This window comes from Mobula hypostoma, chromosome 2 (assembly GCF_963921235.1).
Source record: "Mobula hypostoma chromosome 2, sMobHyp1.1, whole genome shotgun sequence".
NCBI lineage: Eukaryota > Metazoa > Chordata > Chondrichthyes > Myliobatiformes > Myliobatidae > Mobula > Mobula hypostoma.
In genome coordinates this window covers 170,916,664-170,938,123 of record NC_086098.1, presented here as the reverse complement: position 1 = coordinate 170,938,123, position 21,460 = coordinate 170,916,664, and the positions used below count along the sequence as shown (strand labels likewise).

Below are 21,460 nucleotides of genomic sequence, written 5' to 3'. Positions count from 1 at the left end.
CATATTCCTGCTTTTGTTTTCTAGACCTCTTGAAATGAATGCTAACATTGCATTATCTGCCTTCAGCACTGACTCTTCCTGCAAGTTAACCTTCAGGGTGGTCTGCACAAGGACACCCAAGTCCCTTTGCATCTCAGATTTTTGGATTTTCTCCCCATTTAGAAAATAGTCCACACATCTATTTCCACTACCAAAGTGCATAACCATGCATTTTCCAACATTATATTTCATTTGCCACTCTCTTGCCCATTCTCCTAATCTTTGTCTAAGTCCTTCTGCATCCTACCTGTTTCCTCAACACTACCTGCCCCTCCATCAATCTTCATGTCATCTGCACACTCGGCAATAAAGCCATCTATTCCAGCATCTAAATTATTGATATACAGTATAAAAAGTGGTTCCTACACTGACCCCTGCGGAACACCAGTAGTCACTGACAGCCATCCAGAAAAGAATCCTTTTATTCCCACTCGCTGCCTCCTACCAATCAGCCAATACTCTAACCATGCCAGTAACTTTCCTAAAATACCATGGGCTCTTAACTTGGTAAGCAGCCTCATGTGTGGCATCTTGTCAAAGGCCTTCTGAAAGTCAAAATGTACAACATCCACTGCATCCCCTTTATCTATCCTACCTGTAATCTCCTCAAAGAATTCCAACAGGTTCATGAGGCAAGATTTTCCCTGAAAGAAACCATGCTGACTTGGTCCTATCTTGCACTGTGTCACTAGGTACTCCGTAACTTCATCCTTAACAATTAACTCCAACATATTCCCAACCACTGAAGTCAGGCTAACGGGTCTATAATTTCCTTTCTGCTGCCTTCCTCCTCTCTTAAAGAGTGGAGTGACATTTGCAATTTTCTAGTCCTCTGGCTTCATGCCAGAATCCAATGATTATTACTAATGCCTCCACAATCTCTATCGCAACCTCTTTCGGAACCCCTAGGTGCAGTTCATCTGGTCTGAGTGACTTGGGTCTTATAGCTTTTTGAGCGCCTTCTCCCTTGTTAATAGTAACTGCACTCACTTCACTTTCTTCACACCTGTCAACATCTGACACACTGCTAGTGTCTGCCACAGTGACGACTAGTGCAAAATACTTATTTAGTTCATCAGCCATCTCCTTGTCCCCGGTTATTATTTCTCCAGCCTCATCTTCTAGCAGACCAAAATCCACACTCATCTTTCTTTTATTTTTTTACATACTTGAAGAAACTTTTCTGTCCACTTTGATACTGTTTGCTAGCTTGTTTTCATATTTCATCTTTTCCCTCCTAATGATTCTTTTAGTTGCTCCCTGTAGGTTTTTAAAAGCTTCCCAATCCTCTATCTTCCTGCTAATTTTTGCTTTGTTTTATGCCCTCTCTTTTGCTTTTACATTAGCTTTGACCTCCTTGTCAACCACAATTGTACTATTTTGCCATTTGAGTATTTCTTCATTTTTGGAATACATCTATCCTGCACCTTCCTTATTTTTCCCAGAAACTCAAGCCATTGCTGCTCTGCTGACATCCCTGCCAGCATCTCCGTCCAATTTACTTTGGCCAACTCCTCTCATACCACTATAATTTTCTTGCTCCTTTGAAACACTGCTACATAAGACTTTGCTTTCTCCCTATCAAATTTCAATTTGAACTCAATCATATTGTGATCACTGCTTCCTAAGGGATTTTTTTTAAACCTTAAGCTCCCTAATCGCCTCCATTTCATTACATGACTCATAATCCAGTATAACTGATCCCCTCAGGCTCAACAACAAACTGTTCTAAAAAGTCATCTCATAGGCATTCAACAAACACACTCTTGAGATGCATTACCAACCTGATTTTCCCAATCAACCTGCATTTTAAAATCTCCCATGACTAGATTAGATTAGATTAGATTGTGAGGAAACTCAGTCCTCGTTTATTGTCATTTAGAAATGCATGCATGCATTAAGAAATGATACAATGTTCCTCCGGAGTGATATCACAAAAAAAAGGACAAACCAAAGACTAACACTGACAAGACCACATAATTATAACATATAGTTACAGCAGTGCAAAACAATACCATAATTTGATAAAGAGCAGATAAATTAACACCTGAGTGTGGCTTCATAGAAAACATTGAAAATAGGTGCAGGAGTAGGCCATTCGGCCCTTTGAGCCTGCACCGCCATTTATTATGATCATGGCTGATCATCCAACTCAGAACCCCGCCCCAGCCTTCCCTCCATACCCCCTGATCCCCGTAGCCACAAGGGCCATATCTAACTCCCTCTTGAATATAGCCAATGAACTGGCCTCAACTGTTTCCTGTGGCAGGGAATTCCACAGATTCACCACTCTCTGTGTGAAGAAGTTTTTCCTAATCTCGGTCCTAAAAGGCTTCCCCTTTATCCCCAAGCTGTGACCCCTCGTTCTGGACTTCCCCAACATCGGGAACAATCTTCCTGCATCTAGCCTGTCCAATCCCTTTAGGATTTTATACATTTCAATCAGATCTCCCCTCAATCTTCTAAATTCCAACGAGTATAAGCCTAGTTCATCCAGTCTTTCATCATATGAAAGTCCTGCCATCCCAGGAATCAATCTGGTGAACCTTCTTTGTACTCCCTCTATGGCAAGGATGTCTTTCCTCAGATTAGGGGACCAAAACTGCACACAATACTCCAGGTGTGGTCTCACCAAGGCCTTGTACAACTGCAGTAGTTCCTCCCTGCTCCTGTACTCGAATCCTCTTGCTATAAATGCCAGCATACCATTCGCCTTTTTCACCGCCTGCTGTACCTGCATGCCCACTTTCAATGACTGGTGTATAATGACACCCAGGTCTCGTTGCACCTCCCCTTTTCCTAATCGGCCACCATTCAGATAATAATCTGTTTTCCTATTTTTGCCACCAAAGTGGATAACTTCACATTTATCCACATTAAATTGCATCTGCCATGAATTTGCCCACTCACCTAACCTATCCAAGTCACCCTGCATCCTCTTAGCATCCTCCTCACAGCTAACACTGCCGCCCAGCTTTGTGTCATCCGCAAACTTGGAGAAGCTGCATTTAATTCCCTCATCTAAGTCATCAGTATATATTGTAAACAACTGGGGTCCCAGCACTGAGCCTTGCGGTACCCCACTAGTCACTGCCTGCCATTCTGAAAAGGTCCAGTTTATTCCCACTCTTTGCTTCCTGTCTGCCAACCAATTCTCTATCCACATCAATACCTTACCCCCAATACCGTGTGCTTTAAGTTTGCACACTAATCTCCTGTGTGGGACCTTGTCAAAAGCCTTTTGAAAATCCAAATATACCACATCCACTGGTTCTCCCCTATCCACTCTACTAGTTACATCCTCAAAAAATTCTATGAGATTCGTCAGACATAATTTTCCTTTCACAAATCCATGCTGACTTTGTCCGATCATTTCACCGCTTTCCAAATGTGCTGTTATCACATCTTTGATAACTGACTCTAGCATTTTTCCCACCACCGATGTTAGGCTAACCGGTCTATAATTCCCTGGTTTCTCTCTCCCTCCTTTCTTAAAAAGTGGAGTTACATTAGCCACCCTCCAATCCTCAGGAACTAGTCCAGAATCTAAAGAGTTTTGAAAAATTATCACTAATGCATCCACTATTTCTTGGGCTACTTCCTTAAGCACTCTGGGATGCAGACCATCTGGCCCTGGGGATTTATCTGCCTTTAATCCCTTCAATTTACCTAACACCACTTCCCTACTAACATGTATTTCCCTCAGTTCCTCCATCTCACTGGACCCTCTGTCCCCTACTATTTCTGGAAGATTATTTATGTCCTTCTTAGTGAAGACAGAACCAAAGTAATTATTCAATTGGTCTGCCATGTCCTTGCTCCCCATAATCAATTCATCTGTTTCTGTCTGTAGGGGACCTACATTTGTCTTAACCAATCTTTTTCTTTTCACATATCTATAAAAGCTTTTACAGTCAGTTTTTATGTTCCCTGCCAGTTTTCTCTCATAATCTTTTTTCCCCTTCCTAATTAAGCCCTTTGTCCTCCTCTGCTGAAATCTGAATTTCTCCCAGTCCTCAGGTGAGCCACTTTTTCTGGCTAATTTGTATGCTTCTTCTTTGGAATTGATACTATCCCTAATTTCCCTTGTCAGCCACGGGTGCACTACCTTCCTTGATTTATTCTTTTGCCAAACTGGGATGAACAATTGTTGTAGTTCATCCATGCGATCTTTAAATGCTTGCCATTGCATATCCACCGTCAACCCTTTAAGTGTCATTTGCCAGTCTATCTTAGCTAATTCACGTCTCATACCTTCAAAGTTACGCTTCTTTAAGTTCAGAACCTTGGTTTCTGAATTAACTATGTCACTCTCCATCTTAATGAAGAATTCCACCATATTTTGGTCACTCTTACCCAAGGGGCCTCTCACGACAAGATTGCTAATTAACCCTTCCTCATTGCTCAATACCCAGTCTAGAACAGCCTGCTCTCTAGTTGATTCCTCGACATGTTGGTTCAAAAAACTATCCCGCATACATTCCAAGAAATCCTCTTCCTCAGCACCCTTACCAATTTGGTTCACCCAATCTACATGTACATTGAAGTCACCCATTATAACTGCTGTTCCTTTATTGCACACATTTGTAATTTCCTGTTTAATACCATCCCCAACTACTACTGTTAGGTGGGCTGTACACCACTCCCACCAGCGTTTTCTGCCCCTTAGTGTTATGCAGCTCTACCCATATCGATTCCACATCCTCCCGGCTTATGTCCTTCCTTTCTATTGCGTTAATCTCCTCTCTAACCAGCAACGCCACCCCACCTCCTTTTCTTTCATGTCTATCCCTCCTGAATATTGAATATCCCTGAATGTTGAGCTCCCATCCTTGGTCACCCTGGAGCCATGTCTCTGTGATCCCAACTATATCATATTCATTAATAACAATCTTTACAGTAGAGGAGGCTGTGGATAGACATATCGGAATGGGATGTGGAATTAAAATGTGTGGCCACTGGGAGATCCTGCTTTCTCTGGCAGACAGAGCGTAGGTGTTCAGCGAAATGATCTCCCAGTCTAGTTGGAGGAACAACACCTTATATTCCCTCTGGGTAGCCTCCAACCTGATGGCATGAACATTGACTTCTCAAACTTCTGCTAATGCCTCACCTCCCCCTCGTACCCCATCCGTTATTTATTTATATACACACATTCTTTCTCTCTCTCTCCTTTTTCTCCCTCTGTCCCTCTGACTATACCCCTTGCCCATCCTCTGGGTTTTCCCCTCTCCCCCTTTTCCTTCTCCCTGGGCCTCCTGTCCCATGATCCTCTCATATCCCTTTTGCCAATCACCTGTCCAGCACTTGGCTCCATCCCTACCCCTCCTGTCTTCTCCTATCATTTCGGATCTCCCCCTCACCCTCCCACTTTCAAATCTCTTACTAGCTCTTCCTTCAGTTAGTCCTGACGAAGGGTCTCGGCCCGAAACGTCGAATGTACCTCTTCCTAGAGATGCTGCCTGGCCTGCTGCGCTCACCAGCAACTTTGATGTGTGTCGCTCCCTTAATTTTCTTGGACCTCCTTTGAACCCTTTCTAATATCAGCACATCCTTTCTTAGATAAGGGGCCCAGAACTGTTCACAATATTCCAAGTGAGGTATCACTAGTGCTTTATAAAATCTCAACATCCTTGCTTTTATTGTCTAGTCCTCTTGAAATGAATGGCAACATCACATTTGCCTTCCTCACCACTGACTCAATTTGCAATTAACCTTAAGGGAATCTTGCACAAGTACTCCCAAGTTCTTTTGCACCTCAGATTTTTGAATTTTCGCTCCATTTAGAAAATAGTCAACCCTTTCATTTCTTCTACCAAAGTGCATGACCATACACTTACTAACACTGTATTCCATCTGCCACCTTTTGCCCATTCTCCTAATCTGTCTAAGTCCTTCTGTAGCCTTTTTGTTTCCTCAAACCACTCTGCCCTTCCATCTATCTCCGCATCGTCAGCAAACTTGGCCACGATGCCATCAATTCCGTCATCCAAATCATTGACATATATAGTAACATGAAAAGAAGTGGTCAGAACATGCAGACCCTGTGGAATACTGCTAGCCACTGGCAGCCAACCAGAAAAAGCTCCCCTTATTCCCACTCTTTGCCTTGTGCCAATCAGCCAATGCTCTATCCATGCTTGTATCTTTCCTGTAATACCATGGGCTCTTAATTTGTTGAGTAGCCAATGTGTAGCACCTCGTCAAAGGCCTTCTGAAAATCCAAGTACACAACATCCACTAATTGTCAAACATGAGAAAATCTGTAGGTGCAAGAAATCCAAAGCAACACACACAAAATGCTGAAGGAGATCAGCAGGTCTGAAGGCACCTATGGAAAAGAGTAAATAGTTGATGTTTCAGGCCAAAACCCTTCATGAGGACTGGAAGGAAAAATGAGATCCGAGTAAGGTGGTGGGGGGAAGGGAGGAAGTAGTACAAGATGGTAGGTGATAGGTGAAATCAGGCGGTGAAGTAAAGAGCTGGGAAGTCGATTGGTGAAAGAGATAAATGGCTGGAGAAGGGGGAATCTGATAGGAGAGGACAGAAGACCATGGAAGAAAGGGAAGAAGGAGGAGCACCAGAGAGAGGTGATGGACAGGTAAGGTAAGAGAGGGAAACAGGAATGGAGAATGGAAAATGGTGAATTTTCCTTTGTCTACCCTGCTTGTTATTTCTTCAAAGAATTCCAACAGATTTTTTTTTAAATCATAAACACGAGGAATTCTGCAGATGCTAGAAATTCAAGCAACATACATCAAAGTTGCTGGTGAACGCAGCAGGCCAGGCAGCATCTGTAGGAAGAGGTGCAGTCGACGTTTCAGGCCGAGACCCTTCGTCAGGACTAACTGAAGGAAGAGTGAGTAAGAGATTTGAAAGTGGGAGGGGGGGAGATCCGAAATGATAGGAGAAGACAGTTAGTCCTGACGAAGGGTCTCAGCCCGAAACGTCAACTGTACCTCTTCCTAGAGATGTTGCCTGGCCTGCTGCGTTCACCAGCAACTTTTTGTGTGTTGCTTGAATTTCCATCATCTGCAGAATTCCACGTGTTTAGTTTAGACAGATTGTGTTTGTCTATTCTTGTGACTTAGATGAAGATCAGACCACATTTTATGAGTAAGTAATTCAGAAAATCAGGAAGTTGCAGAGGGTTCACAAAACTTCTCTTGCAATCGTACATACAGTAACACACAGCACTTTCTAGTAACAATCCAGAACGTACAGTCACGAAATAATATTAGTGGTATGGCCTGAAGATTGACAGGCTGACATAAAGTATGAAGTGCATATTTATATAAGACAGTATAATGTTACTGGCACTATTATAATAAAACAAGCATTGCAGTTCTCATACTGTGCAAAAGTTTTAGGCCTATGTATAGCTGGGATGTCTAAGAATTTTACACAGTACTGCATTTGTTAATGTGGAGCGGAGAGCAAGTTTGTAAATCTGGTGAGTGCAAAGGATGCTGGGCATGCAAGGTGGAGCACTCCGGGAGGGGGATGGGACAGGTGGCAGAGGAGTGCCAGGGTGTGAGGTAGCACAGGTGCATACACACCCAGGCAAGGTCATTTGATTCCAAACAATTAGTTTATTGATCATCACAGAATATCTCTCTGGTGCTTCCTGCTTCCTCCCCCCTCCTTTCCCCTTTTCCCAACCTACCCCCTTCCTACTCTCTGTCCACAATAGAGACCCATATCAGAATCCGGTTTTATCATCACTCACATATATCAGGAGATGTTATTTTTTGTGGTAGCAGTACAGTACAATACATGAAATTACTACGGTACTGTGCAAAAGTCTTAAGCACCTTAGCCATATATATAAGACCATAAGGCAAAGGAGCAGAAGTCAGCCATTCGGCCCATCGAGTCTGCTCCACCATTTTATCATGAGCTGATCCATTCTCCCATTTAGTCCCACTCCCCTGCCTTCTCACCATAACCTTTGATGCCCTGGCTACTCAGATACCTATCAATCTCTGCCTTAAATACACCCAATGACTTGGCCTCCACTGCTGCCCGTGGCAACAAATTCTATAGATTCACCACCCTCTGACTAAAAAAATTTCTTTGCATTTCTGTTCTGAATGGGCGCCCTTCAATCCTTAAGTCGTGCCCTCTCGTACTAGACTCCCCCATCATGGGAAACAACTTTGCCACATCCACTCTGTCCATGCCATTCAACGTTCGAAATGTTTCTATGAGGTCTCCCCTCATTCTTCTAAACTCCAAGGAATACAGTCCAAGAGCGGACAAACGTTCCTCATATGTTAACCCTCTCATTCCCAGAATCATTCTAGTGAATCTTCTCTGTACCCTCTCCAACGTCAGCACATCCTTTCTTAATAAGGAGACCAAAACTGCCCACAGTACTCCAAGTGAGGTCTTACCAGCGCCTTATAGAGCCTCAACATCACATCCCTGCTCCTATACTCTATTCCTCTAGAAATGAATGCTAACATTGCATTTGCCTTCTTCACTACCGACTCAACCTGGAGGTTAACCTTAAGGGTATCCTGCACGAGGACTCCCAAGTCCTGTTGCATCTCAGAACTTTGAATTCTTTCCCCATTTAAATAATAGTCTGCCCATTTATTTCTTCTACCAAAGTGCATAACCATACACTTCCCAACATTGTACTTCATTTGCCACTTCTCTGCCCATTCTTCCAATCTATCCAAGTCTCTCTGCAGACTCTCTGTTTCCTCAGCACTACTGGCCCCTCCACCTATCTTCGTATCGTCAGCAAACTTAGCCACAAAGCCATCTATTCCATAATCCAAATCGTTGATGTACAATGTAAAAAGAAGTGGCCCCAACACAGACCCCCGTGGAACACCACTGGTAATCGGCAGCCAACCAGAATAGGATCCCTTTATTCCCACTCTCTGGTTCCTGCCAATCAGCCAATGCTCTATCCACGTATGTAACTTCCCCGTAATTCCATGGGCTCTTATCTTGTTAAGTAGCCTCATATGTAGCACCTTGTCAAAGGCCTTCTGAAAATCCAAATATACAACATCCACTGCATCTCCCTTGTCTAGCCTGCTTGTAATTTCCTCAAAAAATTGTAATAGGTTTGTCAGGCAGGATTTTCCTTTAAGGAATCCATGCTGAGTTCTGCCTATCTTGTCATATGCCTCCAGGTACTCTGTAACCTCATCCTTGACAATCGACTCCAACAACTTCCCAACCACAATGTCAAGCTAACAGGTCTATAATTTCCTTTTTGCTTCCTTGCCCCCTAAATAGCGGAGTGACACTTGCAATCTTCCAGTCCTCCGGAACCATGCCAGAATCTATCAACTTTTGAAAGATCATTGCTAATGCCTCCGCAATCTCCACAGCTACTTCCTTCGGAACACGAGGGTGCATTCCATCTGGTCCGGGAGATTTATCTGCCCTTAGACTATTCAGCTTCCTGAGTACTTCCTCTGTCATAATTGTGACTGCATACACTTCTCTTTCCTGCCACCCTTGAGTGTCCGGTATACTGCTGATGTCTTCCTCAGTGAAGACTGATGCAAAATACTCGTTCAGTTCCTCCGCCATCTCCTTATCTCCCATTACAATTTCTCCAGCATCATTTTCTATCGGTCCTATATCTACTCTCACCTGTCTTTTTCTCTTTATATACTTGAAAAAGCTTTTAGTATCCTCTTTGATATTATTTGCTAGCTTCCTTTCATAGTTAATCTTTTCCTTCTTAATGACCTTCTTAGTTTCCTTTTGTAAGCTTTTAAAAACTTCCCAATCCTCTGTCTTCCCACTAATTTTTGCTTCCTTGTATGCCCTCTCCTTTGCTTTAACTTTGACTTTGACTTCTCTTGTCAACCACGGTTGCATCCTTTTTCCATTCGAAAATTTCTTTTTTGGAATATACCTGTCTTGTGCCTAAGACTTTTGCACAGTACTGTAGATCTAAAAGATCAGCAGTTGCATTTTTTAATGTCTAGAAAATTCTTAATTCATAGCAGAGACTAAAAAGAAATGAGGTAGAGGACACTGGAGTGAACTTTTGCCTCCAGTATACTGCCCCAGACTTTTCCAGGTGTTAGTATTGTTTATGTCAGTGGAACAATAAGTGACCCAGAGGGAAAAATTTAATAACAATGAAGGGTGAGTTAGCTGTTCTATAGAATCTCTGCTAGCACATTTTGTATTATAATTTTATAATTTGTTGTGTTATTCACAGGACCCTGAAAGGTGATGGCGACAATGGAAGACTGCAGTATTGTGAAGTCCTTGGAAAAGAAATTTAGTATGATTGTAAGTACTGGACCAAAAGTGTTGCAATTTGTTGACCTATTTTAAATTTCAGAATCATAGGTTACAGCACCAAAGAGTCTTCTAGCTGGTACAATGAACTCTTAAGTCCAATATTAGTAAAACATTTGCATTATCAAGGTTTTGAAGCCTGTTGCAATACCTAGCTAGTACTAGTTTAGATAAGTGAAATACAAATTCCAGATAAATTTAATTATTGGGAAACAGCGTGGAATAAGCCCTTCCAGCTTTTCGAGCCATGCTGCCCAGCAATCCCTGATTAACCCTAGCCTAATCAAGGGGCAATTTACCTACTAACTGATGCATCTTTGAACTGTGCGAGGAAACTTGAGTGCCCAGAGAAAACCTGTGCATTCCATCGGGAGGACATACAGATTCCTTACAGACATTCTGTTTTCACACCATTCTTTGTAAACTCCATAGACTGTTTGTGAAAATCCCAAAAGATCAGCAGTTCCTGAGATATTCAAGCTACCCTGCCTGGCACCAACAATCAAAGTCACTCAGGTCGCATTTCTTCCCTATGCTGATGTTTGCTGTGAACAACAACTGATTAAATATTTAGTTTAACGAGCAAGTGTACGTGCATACCTAATTTGGTGGTCACTGAGTACAATAGCATAGTAACTTCTCCAGTCAACCTGGTGAGTTTAAAAGGAGCAGGAAACACCTGGGCCCCCATGAGTTTAAAGGGAGCACTGCCAACAGAAGCTGGAAAGTTTTAAGCCAGCAAAAATCATACCAGGGTATTGGATAATGAGGAATTAGTATACAAATGAGTGATCTAGATTCCAAATAATCAAATATTGGATTTTCAGAGCTTCCTGTAGTTGAGCTCTGATTATTGAAGCCATCCATTCAGACCTTTAAATCCCAAACATGAAACTTAGATAAATAACACACACAAAACTTTGAGTCAGGCAGCGTCTATGGACGGGAATAAACAGTTGACATTTTGGGCCGAGACCCTTCCATCAAGCACATTTGCTCTGCTGTAAAAGGCATGGCCTTCTTCACTGCCATGATAAGGCCAAGCTTAGGTTGGAGGTGCAACATCTCGTGTTCCATATGGGCAGCCTCTGGTGATTATGAAATTCAGATAGCCAATTTGTCATCAATTCCCTCGCCACTTCTCATAAAAGTTGTGCTTTTTGAAGTCATGGTATTTGTGTGGGATATATTGAGTATAAAGAAGTATCAGCATTGAAGCTGTGTAAACTATTTTTTGTTATGCTATAAAATTATAAAGACCTACTTGATATTCCTTTGTGGGGATCTAGTTTATAATCATCCAAGAGCAAATCACTAATCGACCTACAGAAATTCCATGTATTTCACTTTCAGAACAATTTGAACAGTTAAACTAATCCTTAAACTACTGGGGACATCCTCTGTAGTGATACAGCATTCCAGTCCATTGACACTGCATTCATGTGGCTACCCATTTTACCTAGTCACACACTGGAGTGTGGTTTGAACCACCTAGCTTGTATGTGAACTGTGGAAGTTAATTGTTTTGAATTACATCTGTTACATCTGTCAGTGCTTTGATTGCATGCAAGAAAGCAAATCTCAGGATTGTATATGGTGACATGTACAGTACTGTGCAAAGGTCTTAGGTGTGTGTGTGTGTGTGTATATATATATAAAATATGATGCCTAAGACTTTTGCACAGTACTGTATGTAGATTTGGATAATACATTTACTTTGAATTTTGATTTATATCTTCCTTAGGATTATGTTCAATGGGAGAGGACAGACAGACTTAGAGAGGGACCCAGTGAGCAAACTCCATCACTTCCACCTATCAAGTGGCTACCAGAAGCTCTAGGGAATCACTGGAAGATTGTGAAGAAGGGCAAGGGGAAAACAACACAAGAGCAAATAAAGTGGGAAGGTATTTTGAATCCTTAGTCTGAAATCAGTCTATGGAAGTTTCATTCTCCCCATCCTAACCACTTTGATCACTTTTTCCACCCGCTTAGAGAACTTCCCCGATGAGCGCACTCATTTATTGTGGAGCAGCTCATTTGAAAACTGCTACAGCTTCAGCTTTGGGGCCGGCAGTAACTATACGATCCTGTAAAATAGTGGTCACTAGCCAGTGACATGGCTATCTGGGTTTGAGTGGAGCCAGAAAAAATATATTTTACCACAGATAATTGATGTGATGCTGCCATGATAATAGATTCTCTGTTAGCTGCTGTTCTGAGTTAAGTGGTTGTACAAAAATATGAAGGTATTCAAGTTGTCTCGTATTTCCAACTGCAATTGGATTTTCATTGCTTTTTGAGCAACATCATAGACACTTCAATGTATTCTGCATGCTAGTATTTAGCACCCATTGTTCTTGTCCACTCCTGCCGTTGAGGAGGGATATGTTTGAAACTCATTCATTTAAAAGAAAGGATTGACACTAAATTATCAGACCTAATGCCTGTAGTCTCAAAGCTTTGATCTTTTTCAGCTCGGCTGTGTGCTGAGAAGTTCTGTTCAAAGAAATGCAATTATACATGGCATACAAGAGAAAAAATAAGTGCAGATAATGCCTGCTACGTGGAACTAAAAGAAAAAATCAAAATTCTTAAGGTAATTATTAACTTTCATAATGCTGTATTTCTGTATACACTGGAAGTGAAAGGCAGTATTGCAGACCACTTTTTATTTTATATACCGAATCAGTATGTATGTCTGCATTTCTGAGCGACACTGAAGTAAGCAGTCAGTGGAAGTCTTGTTCTGGCTTTTACCCCCTTCCTTTCCAGTCCTGATGAAGGGTTTTGGCATGAAACGTTGACTGTTTATTCCCCTCCATAGATGGTGCCTGACCTGAGTTCCTCCAGCATCTTGTGTTTGTTATCAGTCAGTAGAAGGTGTGCCCATTGAAGAAAAGGTGTCCTCATAAGATAAACAGAGATTCTGCAAATGTTGGAAATCTGGAGCAACACATGCAAAATGCTGGAGCAAGACAAGTAGCATCTATGGAGAGGGATAAACAGTCAGTGACTTGATCTGAGACACTTCATCAAGACTGATGAAGGGTATTGGTTCTAAGCATCCTTCTAAGATATTGCATTAACTCCTCTGCTGAGTACCCTCCAATAAGTTGCACACACGGCCATTACATGATCATGTGTCTTGGCAGGATATTACACCGTGGAGTACAATGGATTCCTACTGTGCTGGATGAGATTTTATACACCTACAACACCACCTAGACCAGGGTTGCAGTTCTAACTAATCTTACTTCTTCTGACACAGCCCACTGATGCCAGTCACTATCAAATAATGTGGTGATTCCCAAAATTTTCCTACATTGTGTGGCTTATCTACTCCATAGATGAACATTAAAACAATTAGTAAACTAAGTGATTTTTAATATCCATTCAAAGTTTATTCCTTTAAGCCTAACTTGTACTTGAACAGAAATACTAATGTAAAGTTGAGTTACTCATATGTACGATTCCTGATTAACCCCATTCTCTGGCAGTTTGTCTCACATGTGCACCATTATTTGTGTGGAAAAAGTTACCTCTCAAGTTCCTATTAAAATTTCCCCTGTCCTTTAGCTCTTGATTCTTCAACCTTGGCAGGGAGGGTGTGGTAGGGAACAACTGTGCAGTCACCCTATCTATGCCCCTCATGATTTTATACATAATTTTAGATCACCCCTCAGTCCCTTACACTCCATGAAATAAAGTCTTAACCTGTCCTACCCTTTCACCAAGATTATGATTCAATGCCATGTTTTCTAGCATTATCATCATATCCATATATTCCCTTAATACTTGGCATTCTGCCAATGTCTGTTTAGACATTATAAAACATAATGACTGACTCTCTGCAGTCTTCCAAGATAGAAAATTTCAGATTCACCACCCCCTGAGTTGAGAATTTTTCCTCATCTCAGTCATAAACAGCCTCATTTAAATCTATTCTCAAGCTGTTCTCTTTGCCGCAGACTCTTCAGTCCAGGGAAATATCCACCAATATCTATCCTAAGTCCTTCAACACTTTTACAGCTATCCATTAGATCTCCTCTCAGCCAATTAAACTTTGAGTGGCATGGGACTGTATTCTTGAAGCAGACATCATCCCAAGACAGACTGGTGAATCTAGCCCCATTCCACGAAAATAAGATGAAGCATCTGCACACCTCGAAGAATGTGATTATAGATCAGCACTGGCAGGTTCCTGTAAGCACACAGGCTGCCAATACTCATGGCTGGCAATGTTACATTGCTCAGACCAAACACTGGGCTTAAAACCAAAAATATTTGAGGATATGTTAAGTGTTTTAAAGGGCAGGCTTGCAGTTTTGCTTAGAGCTCACAAGGTAAAAGTCTTAGTGTTAAAGAATCTTGTTGCTGATTGTCTCTTGTCTACTTCTTCCCTTGAGCATCCAGTTGCTAGTACAAGAGTCTCTTTATGTTTAACCATGCTGCTTAATAGTATTTAATAACAGCAAAAAAGAAGCAGGTGGATGAATACAAGGAGTATAACGGGAACCTCCTGGATATTAACATGAAGCTGATAGAGAAATTGAAGGAGTTGGAAGAAAATGCCATGGCGGAATCCAGAACCATCCTGATTCAGTACAACAAGTTTAGGGTACGTATCTACTTTACGAAAAGTCTAGGAACAGTTGAAAGCAGATAACTTGGTACTTGCTTCTAAATGTTATACACAATTTTAGATCATCCTTCAGTCCTTTGCACTCCATGAAAGGGAGTTGCTAGCCTGGACCCCTTACTTAATGGTATTGGTCCACGGGAACCCTTGTGTTAAAGATATCTGAAGGCAAATTAAGAGCCTTGAAAACCAAAGTACAAAAGTGATGTAAGGAATTAAACAGTTGGCACCTGAGGTCAAGGTGCTGTCAATAGGTGTGATCTTCAAAGTAGAAGAATCATCTAACTTGGGACAGTGCAGTAAACCAAAATCCACAGGTTATTTTTATGTCCAGAATCCTTCCAATATTTTGCAGAATAAGAAACGTGGACTACTGTACAACAGGAACCTAAATGGAGAAGAGTATGAGTGTGGCTGATGGCTTTGTTCACTTCTGATGTCACACTGCTAATCTCTTTCTTTTTGTACGTAAGAAAGGAATTTCTGGTGTAGGTGAATGGAAACAACAGGAGATTGAAGCAGCAAAAGATGATCTCAAAGACACTGAAAAAACAGTGAAACAAAAATCTGAAGGTCAGTCACAAACTTGTGTGTATTCATTGTGGCTCAGAAATCTGCTCCATTAATTTTAACGGCAGTTACAGCTATTCAATGTGTTTGGCAATAACAACCAGGGATCCAGGGATGAATTACTAAGTGATAACCTTGAATCCCAGCAACAGTAGCATATTATTTAAAACCTGGAGGTAATAAACATTTAACAACTTTTGCATTTCAAGATTCTTGGAAAGTTTATCTAGAGCAGGGTTTCTCAACCTTTTTTATGCCATCGAGCCTTACCATTAACGAGGGGGTCCCTAGACCCCAGGTTGGGAACCCCTGATCTAAAGAAAACTATTTTGTTTTTTTTTAATGTTGCAATCAAGTTGTATCAATGCATAATGGGTAGACTCCCAAATTCTTCAAAGAACCTGACATAATAGTTTACAGAACTGTATTTCTTGCATGCCAAAATAAATCTTAAGTTTGGTAACCATAGTAACCACAAAACTGATATAAATACCCATCTGGTTCACTAATGTTGTTAAGTGGCCAAAGCAGAATCAGGTTTAATATCACTGACATAAAGTATGTCATGAACTTTGTTTTGCAGAAGGAGTACAGTGCAATACTTTTTTAAAAAACTATAAATTACAATAAGAAAATATTTTTAAAAAATAAACTATATTGTGCAAAAAAGGGAGCAAAAATAGTAAGGTAGTATACGAGGGGTGATTGATAAGTCATGGCCTAAGGTAGAAGGAGTCAATTTTTAAAAAACCAAGCACATTTATTTTTCAACATAGTCCCCTCCTACATTTACACACTTAGTCCAGTGGTCGTGGAGCATAAGGATCCCTTCTTGGACCTCCAGAAAGTGGTCCACAGCAGGGGTGATTGATAAGTTCGTGGCCTAAGGTTTCGTTACATGCCAGTGCAGTTCAACTCTTTGAGTGATTATGCAGAAATTTTGAAGTTAATAACTCATCTCCTTCAGCCTTAGGCCACGAACTTATCAGTCACCCCGTGGACATGGGTTCATTGTACATTCAGAGATCTGATGGCAGAGGAGAAGAAGCTGTTCCTAAACATGTGAGTATGTGTCTTCAGGCTCTTGTACCTGCCCTTTGGTTCAAAGTACATGTATGTCATCATATACTACCCCGAGATTCATTTTCTTGTCGGCATTCATAGTAACTACAAAGAAGCACAATAGAATCAATGAAAAACTGCGCACAGCAAAGACAGACAAGCAACCAAGCAGCAAAAGGCAACAAACTGTGCAAATATAAAAAGAGAAAATAAATAAGTAAGCAATAAATATCAAGAATGTGGGCTATAGAGTCTTTGAAAGTGAGCTCATCCCTGCACCAGTGCTCTGCATAGATATGCTCAATGGTGGGGTTCTTTACTGGTGATGGACTGGACTGTATCCACTACTTTTTGTAGGCTTTTTCATTCAAGTAATAAGGAGAGATCTCGTCCTTTGTGATTGGGGTCCTTAATGATTGATACCAGCTTTCTGAGGCGTTACCTTTTGAAAATGTCCTCAATGCTAGAGAAGCCAGTGTCCTAGTCTGCCATTCTTCCTTCCATCTATGACTCCACACACACCAATGTGGTTGACTCTAAACCGCTTCCATAGCTCCAAGACAATGAGGGTGCTACTGACATCTACGTTCCATGAATGAAAATTATTTTTAAAACAACATAGATAAGTTAACATTGCAAAACCTACACTAGCAAATCAATTGTGATCTCTTTATTTTCAAAGAGTTGTATTCTCAAGTCGAAGAAGTTAACACAAGGATTCGGAATGCACAAGCTGAACTTCATATGTTGAAAGAATTCAGAGACAAAGAGCTCCTGACATCTGCTTTGAAAATAACACAGCTGGAGAAAGAGATCAAGCAGCTCACACAAAAACATCAAGTAGGTTGTCATTCCTGCAACCTTTACCTCCTGTATCTAATAAAGTGGTCACTGAGTTTACGTCCGTGGTCTTCTGCACACCACTGTTGTAACACATGGTTATTTGAGTTACTGTTGTCTTCCTGTCAGCTTGCACCAATCTGGCCATTCTCCTCAGACCTCTCCCATTAACAAGGCATTTTTGCCCATGGAATTGCTGCTCACTGGATGTCTTTTGTTTTTCACACAATCCTTTGTAAATTGTAGAGATGATTGTGCGTGAAAATCCCAAGAGATCAGTTTCTGTGATACTCAAATTACCCTTTCTGATGCCAACAATCATTCCACTGTCAAAGTTAGAGATCACATTGCTCCACCATTCTGATATTTGGTCTAAACAACCACTGAACCTCTTGACCATGTCTGCATGCTTTTTTGCACTGAATTGCTGCCACATGATTGGCTGATGAGTTATTTGCATTAACAAGCAGGTGTACAGGTGTTCCTAATCAAGTGGTCGCTAAGTATATATGCACTTCCTCAAGGAGAGATTTAAAAGATGCTCAAAATAAGAAACCTCTATAGGGTAAACAATGGATAATCGAATCTTGCAGGAGAACTGGTAACCAGAAAATCAAGATTTGAAGCAATTGATGAAAGATTAGAGCTATTGTAAGCAGTAAGCTATTGTGGACTGTTGTGCACAGAAATTTGTTTCAAGCTACATTTTCCCAGGCTGCTATGCAAACCATTCCCCTCTCTGTCACCAAAGCCATCTCAACAAAAAACAACTAAATCTGAGCCTCAACCTCAATGGAGACCACAGCTCAGCGCCATCTTGACTGGAGGCATCCAAGAATTTTAGAACTTGAAACTTTTTTCTGAAGAATGTGTTATCAATAATGCTGATGATGTACAACACCTGGTTTATTTACATTCGGTGTACTGTAGAAAGTCTGCTGCCCAAATCTAGTCTGGCATGGCACCATGGGGGATTTATTCTTTGAAGTGATCAAGGAAAATTAATGATAGACAATAAATACTGGTCTTCACATTGGCATCCCTATTGGTGTCTTAAAAGCATAATGCTTCTTCGATTATCAAACAGGATGAACTAGTGGATGTGGAGGAAATTACACTGGCACATAAGAGAAGAATGGAAAATACCCTCAAAGAGAAGGAGCAGGAGGTATTTCATAAAATCGCTAAGGTTAGTAACTAATAATAACTCTGGATATCTTCCCACAACCCCCACCATATGCTGGCCGGTGGTGTAGTAGCATCTGTATTGTACTTCAGGGCAACTGGCCCCGGGTTCAAATTCAGTCGCCTCCTTGCACGCTTTCTAGCTGTGTTGGGTTGCGCTTCAAGCTGGCAACTTGATCTCGTTTTTAAAAAAAACAGACAAATGCTAAAGAAATGGCAAGGTTGCTTTCTGATGGAGAGGAACAACAACAAATAACCCTCCCCATAAAAAAATGAAATGCACTGTTCAGACCAAGGATCAGTGAATAAAATAACAGAAAACAATTGTTTCCCCTTCCTCCTTCTCTCTTTAAGATTTAACATTGTTTAATGTCACTTCTTGTACACAAGTTTAAGGAGATCAAAATAATTGTTACTCCAGATCCAATGCAGCACAAGGAAAACACAAAAGGTAACAAACACAATAATAATACAAAAAAACACACAAATATAAATACATAAATTAACTTGTATGCATAAATTGATTATATGTCCAGAAAGTGAATTTAGGCGGCACATTTGGTGACTAATGAGAAATAATAAAGTAGTGGTGAAGTTCCTGGGTAGAGCTGTTGATCAATTTTACTGCTTGGGAAAGTAACTTTTTTAAGTCAGTGGTCCTAGCATGTATGCAATGTAACCTCCTCCCTGATGGGAATGGGACCGACAGTCCATGAGTAGGGTGGGTGGGATCCTTCATGATGTTACTGGCCCCTTTTCCAGCACTTTTCTGTATATATGTCCTTGATGGTGGTCTCTCTTCTTCCATTCCCCACTTTGGCTCCCTTCTTACTACTTCTATTCTTCTCAGCTGCCCATCTCCTCCCTCTGGTGTCTGTCCACCTTCCCTTTCTCCCATGGGCCACCCTCTTTCCCCTACCAGATTCCTCCTTCTCCTCCCATTGTCATGAAATTTGTTTTTTGCAGCAGCTGTACAGTACAATACATAAAATTACTAGAATACCGTGCAAAAGTCTTAGGCACCCTAGCTATATATGTGTGCCTAACAACTTTACATAGTACTGTACTTGTAGTTTCTTCAATTTAGTATGATGTGTTGTCTTATCACGTTGTAACCTCCTCAACACTGAGGATACTGAAGTCAGATTGGGTAACTGGTTTCTAAAATGCGTAAATTCAGTTTACAAATGTGATTCTAAATTTACAGTGCCACGTGGGTTCTCTTTCTGGCTACTCCTTCACCCTTTCCCATCCTACCCTCTTGCATCTTTCCAAAGAAGTTCAATGCAAGTTCAAGGCATAACACTTTAACTGGATCTTAAATTGAATCTAACAGCTTCACGTAGTGGTTTTACAAATTTATTTTTACAAGTTGTGTTTCCTTATTTGTACCATTAATAACCTCATTTACTTTATCAACCCTTTTGGTACCTCAGGGCAGAGGAACATCACTTCATATTTTGTCTGGATAGCCTCTAACCTGATGGCATGAATATCAATTTCTCCTTCCCATAAAAAAAAATTACCCCCCCCCCTTTCTATTCCCCATGCTGGTGTCCTACCTCTTTCCACCTGCCTATCACCTCCCCCTGGTGCCTCTCCTTTCCTTCTCTCCTATCAGGTTACTTCCCCTCATGCCCTTTACCTTTCTCACCTGCCCGGCTTCATCTAAAACATTCAAGCTACCCTCCTTCCTCTCTCCCCCCCCCCCACCCCACCTTCTTATTCTGGCATCTTCCCCTTCCTTCCTAGACCTTAAGAAGGGTCTCGGCACGAAATGTCCACTATTTGTTCACTTCCATAGATGCTGACTGACCTGCTGACTTCCTCCAGCATTTTGTGTGTGTGCTTTGGTTTTCTAACATTCAGCAGAATCTTTTGTTATCTAATCCCTCTTGAATTCTGTCCTAGTACAAACCTCCCCTTTTTTTGGCCCTGCCCATTCCGTTTTGCCTGTACTTCATTACGTTTTGCCAGTTCAAAGAAAAACTATTAATCCAAATCTTTAACATACTTTCTCCACAGATGGTGTCAGACCTACTGAGCACTTATGGTATTTTCTCTTTTCCTGTTCAGATTTCCAGCATCCAACTTAACTGGTTTTTGTTCCTTTTTAAGATTTTTGTTTTCCACCAAATCCCAAGAGCCACCTCCACAAGTTAATTGCTCTTTCCTTCCAACAGACTTTCTTAGTGCTGTGATGTATGAAATTGTCTTCGTTCTTGAGCAGAGTAATGATGCTCAAATTGAGCTGCCAGTTTTCTATTGTCAAATTTGTATTTAAAGGATCCAGTTTGGATTAACTGCCACCAGATGTCAGTGGTGTTTCAAATTCAATTACGTGGAACGTAGAATAGTCCAGCACAGTACAGGTCCTTCTACCCATGATGTTGTACCGACCTTTTAACCTGCTCCAACGCCATAAAAGTTTACATTTTTCAGAGTTAGGTTTAATATCACAGGCATATGTTGTGAAATTTGTTAACTTTGCGGCAGCAGTACAATGCAATATTTGATCATATAGGGGAAAAAGATCTGTGGATTGCAGTATGTGTATAGTGAGGTAGTGTTCTTGGTTTCAATGTCCATTCAGAAATCAGATGGCAGAGGAAAAGAAGCTGTTCTTAAGTCGCTGAGTGTGTGCCTTCAAGTTTCTGAGCCTCCTTCCTGTTGGTAACATTGAGAAGAGTGCATGTCCTGGGTGGGGGGGTGGCGGGTCCTTAATGATGGATGTCACCTTCCTAAGGCAATCCCCTAGAAGATGTCTTTGATACTACGTAGGCTAGTGCCCATGATGGAGCTGACTAATTTTATAACTCTGCAACTTATTTCAATCCT

At 41.2% G+C, this 21,460-nt stretch overlaps 1 protein-coding gene across 4 annotated transcripts in view; it reads left to right on the top strand.

Annotated features, from left to right (window-relative positions):
- c2h20orf96 (chromosome 2 C20orf96 homolog) overlaps positions 1 to 21,460 on the top strand; it is a 40,620-nt gene that overhangs the window by 1,618 nt on the left and 17,542 nt on the right. For all 4 annotated transcript variants that reach the window (XM_063074098.1, XM_063074107.1, XM_063074078.1 and 1 more), the window contains exons 2-8: positions 10,241 to 10,314; positions 12,068 to 12,230; positions 12,801 to 12,922; positions 14,786 to 14,944; positions 15,439 to 15,538; positions 17,280 to 17,437; positions 18,525 to 18,626. In XM_063074098.1, the coding sequence (XP_062930168.1) occupies positions 10,255 to 10,314; positions 12,068 to 12,230; positions 12,801 to 12,922; positions 14,786 to 14,944; positions 15,439 to 15,538; positions 17,280 to 17,437; positions 18,525 to 18,626 (864 nt within the window). In that variant the 5' untranslated portion in view covers positions 10,241 to 10,254. The remainder of the gene's footprint in view (positions 1 to 10,240; positions 10,315 to 12,067; positions 12,231 to 12,800; positions 12,923 to 14,785; positions 14,945 to 15,438; positions 15,539 to 17,279; positions 17,438 to 18,524; positions 18,627 to 21,460) is intronic.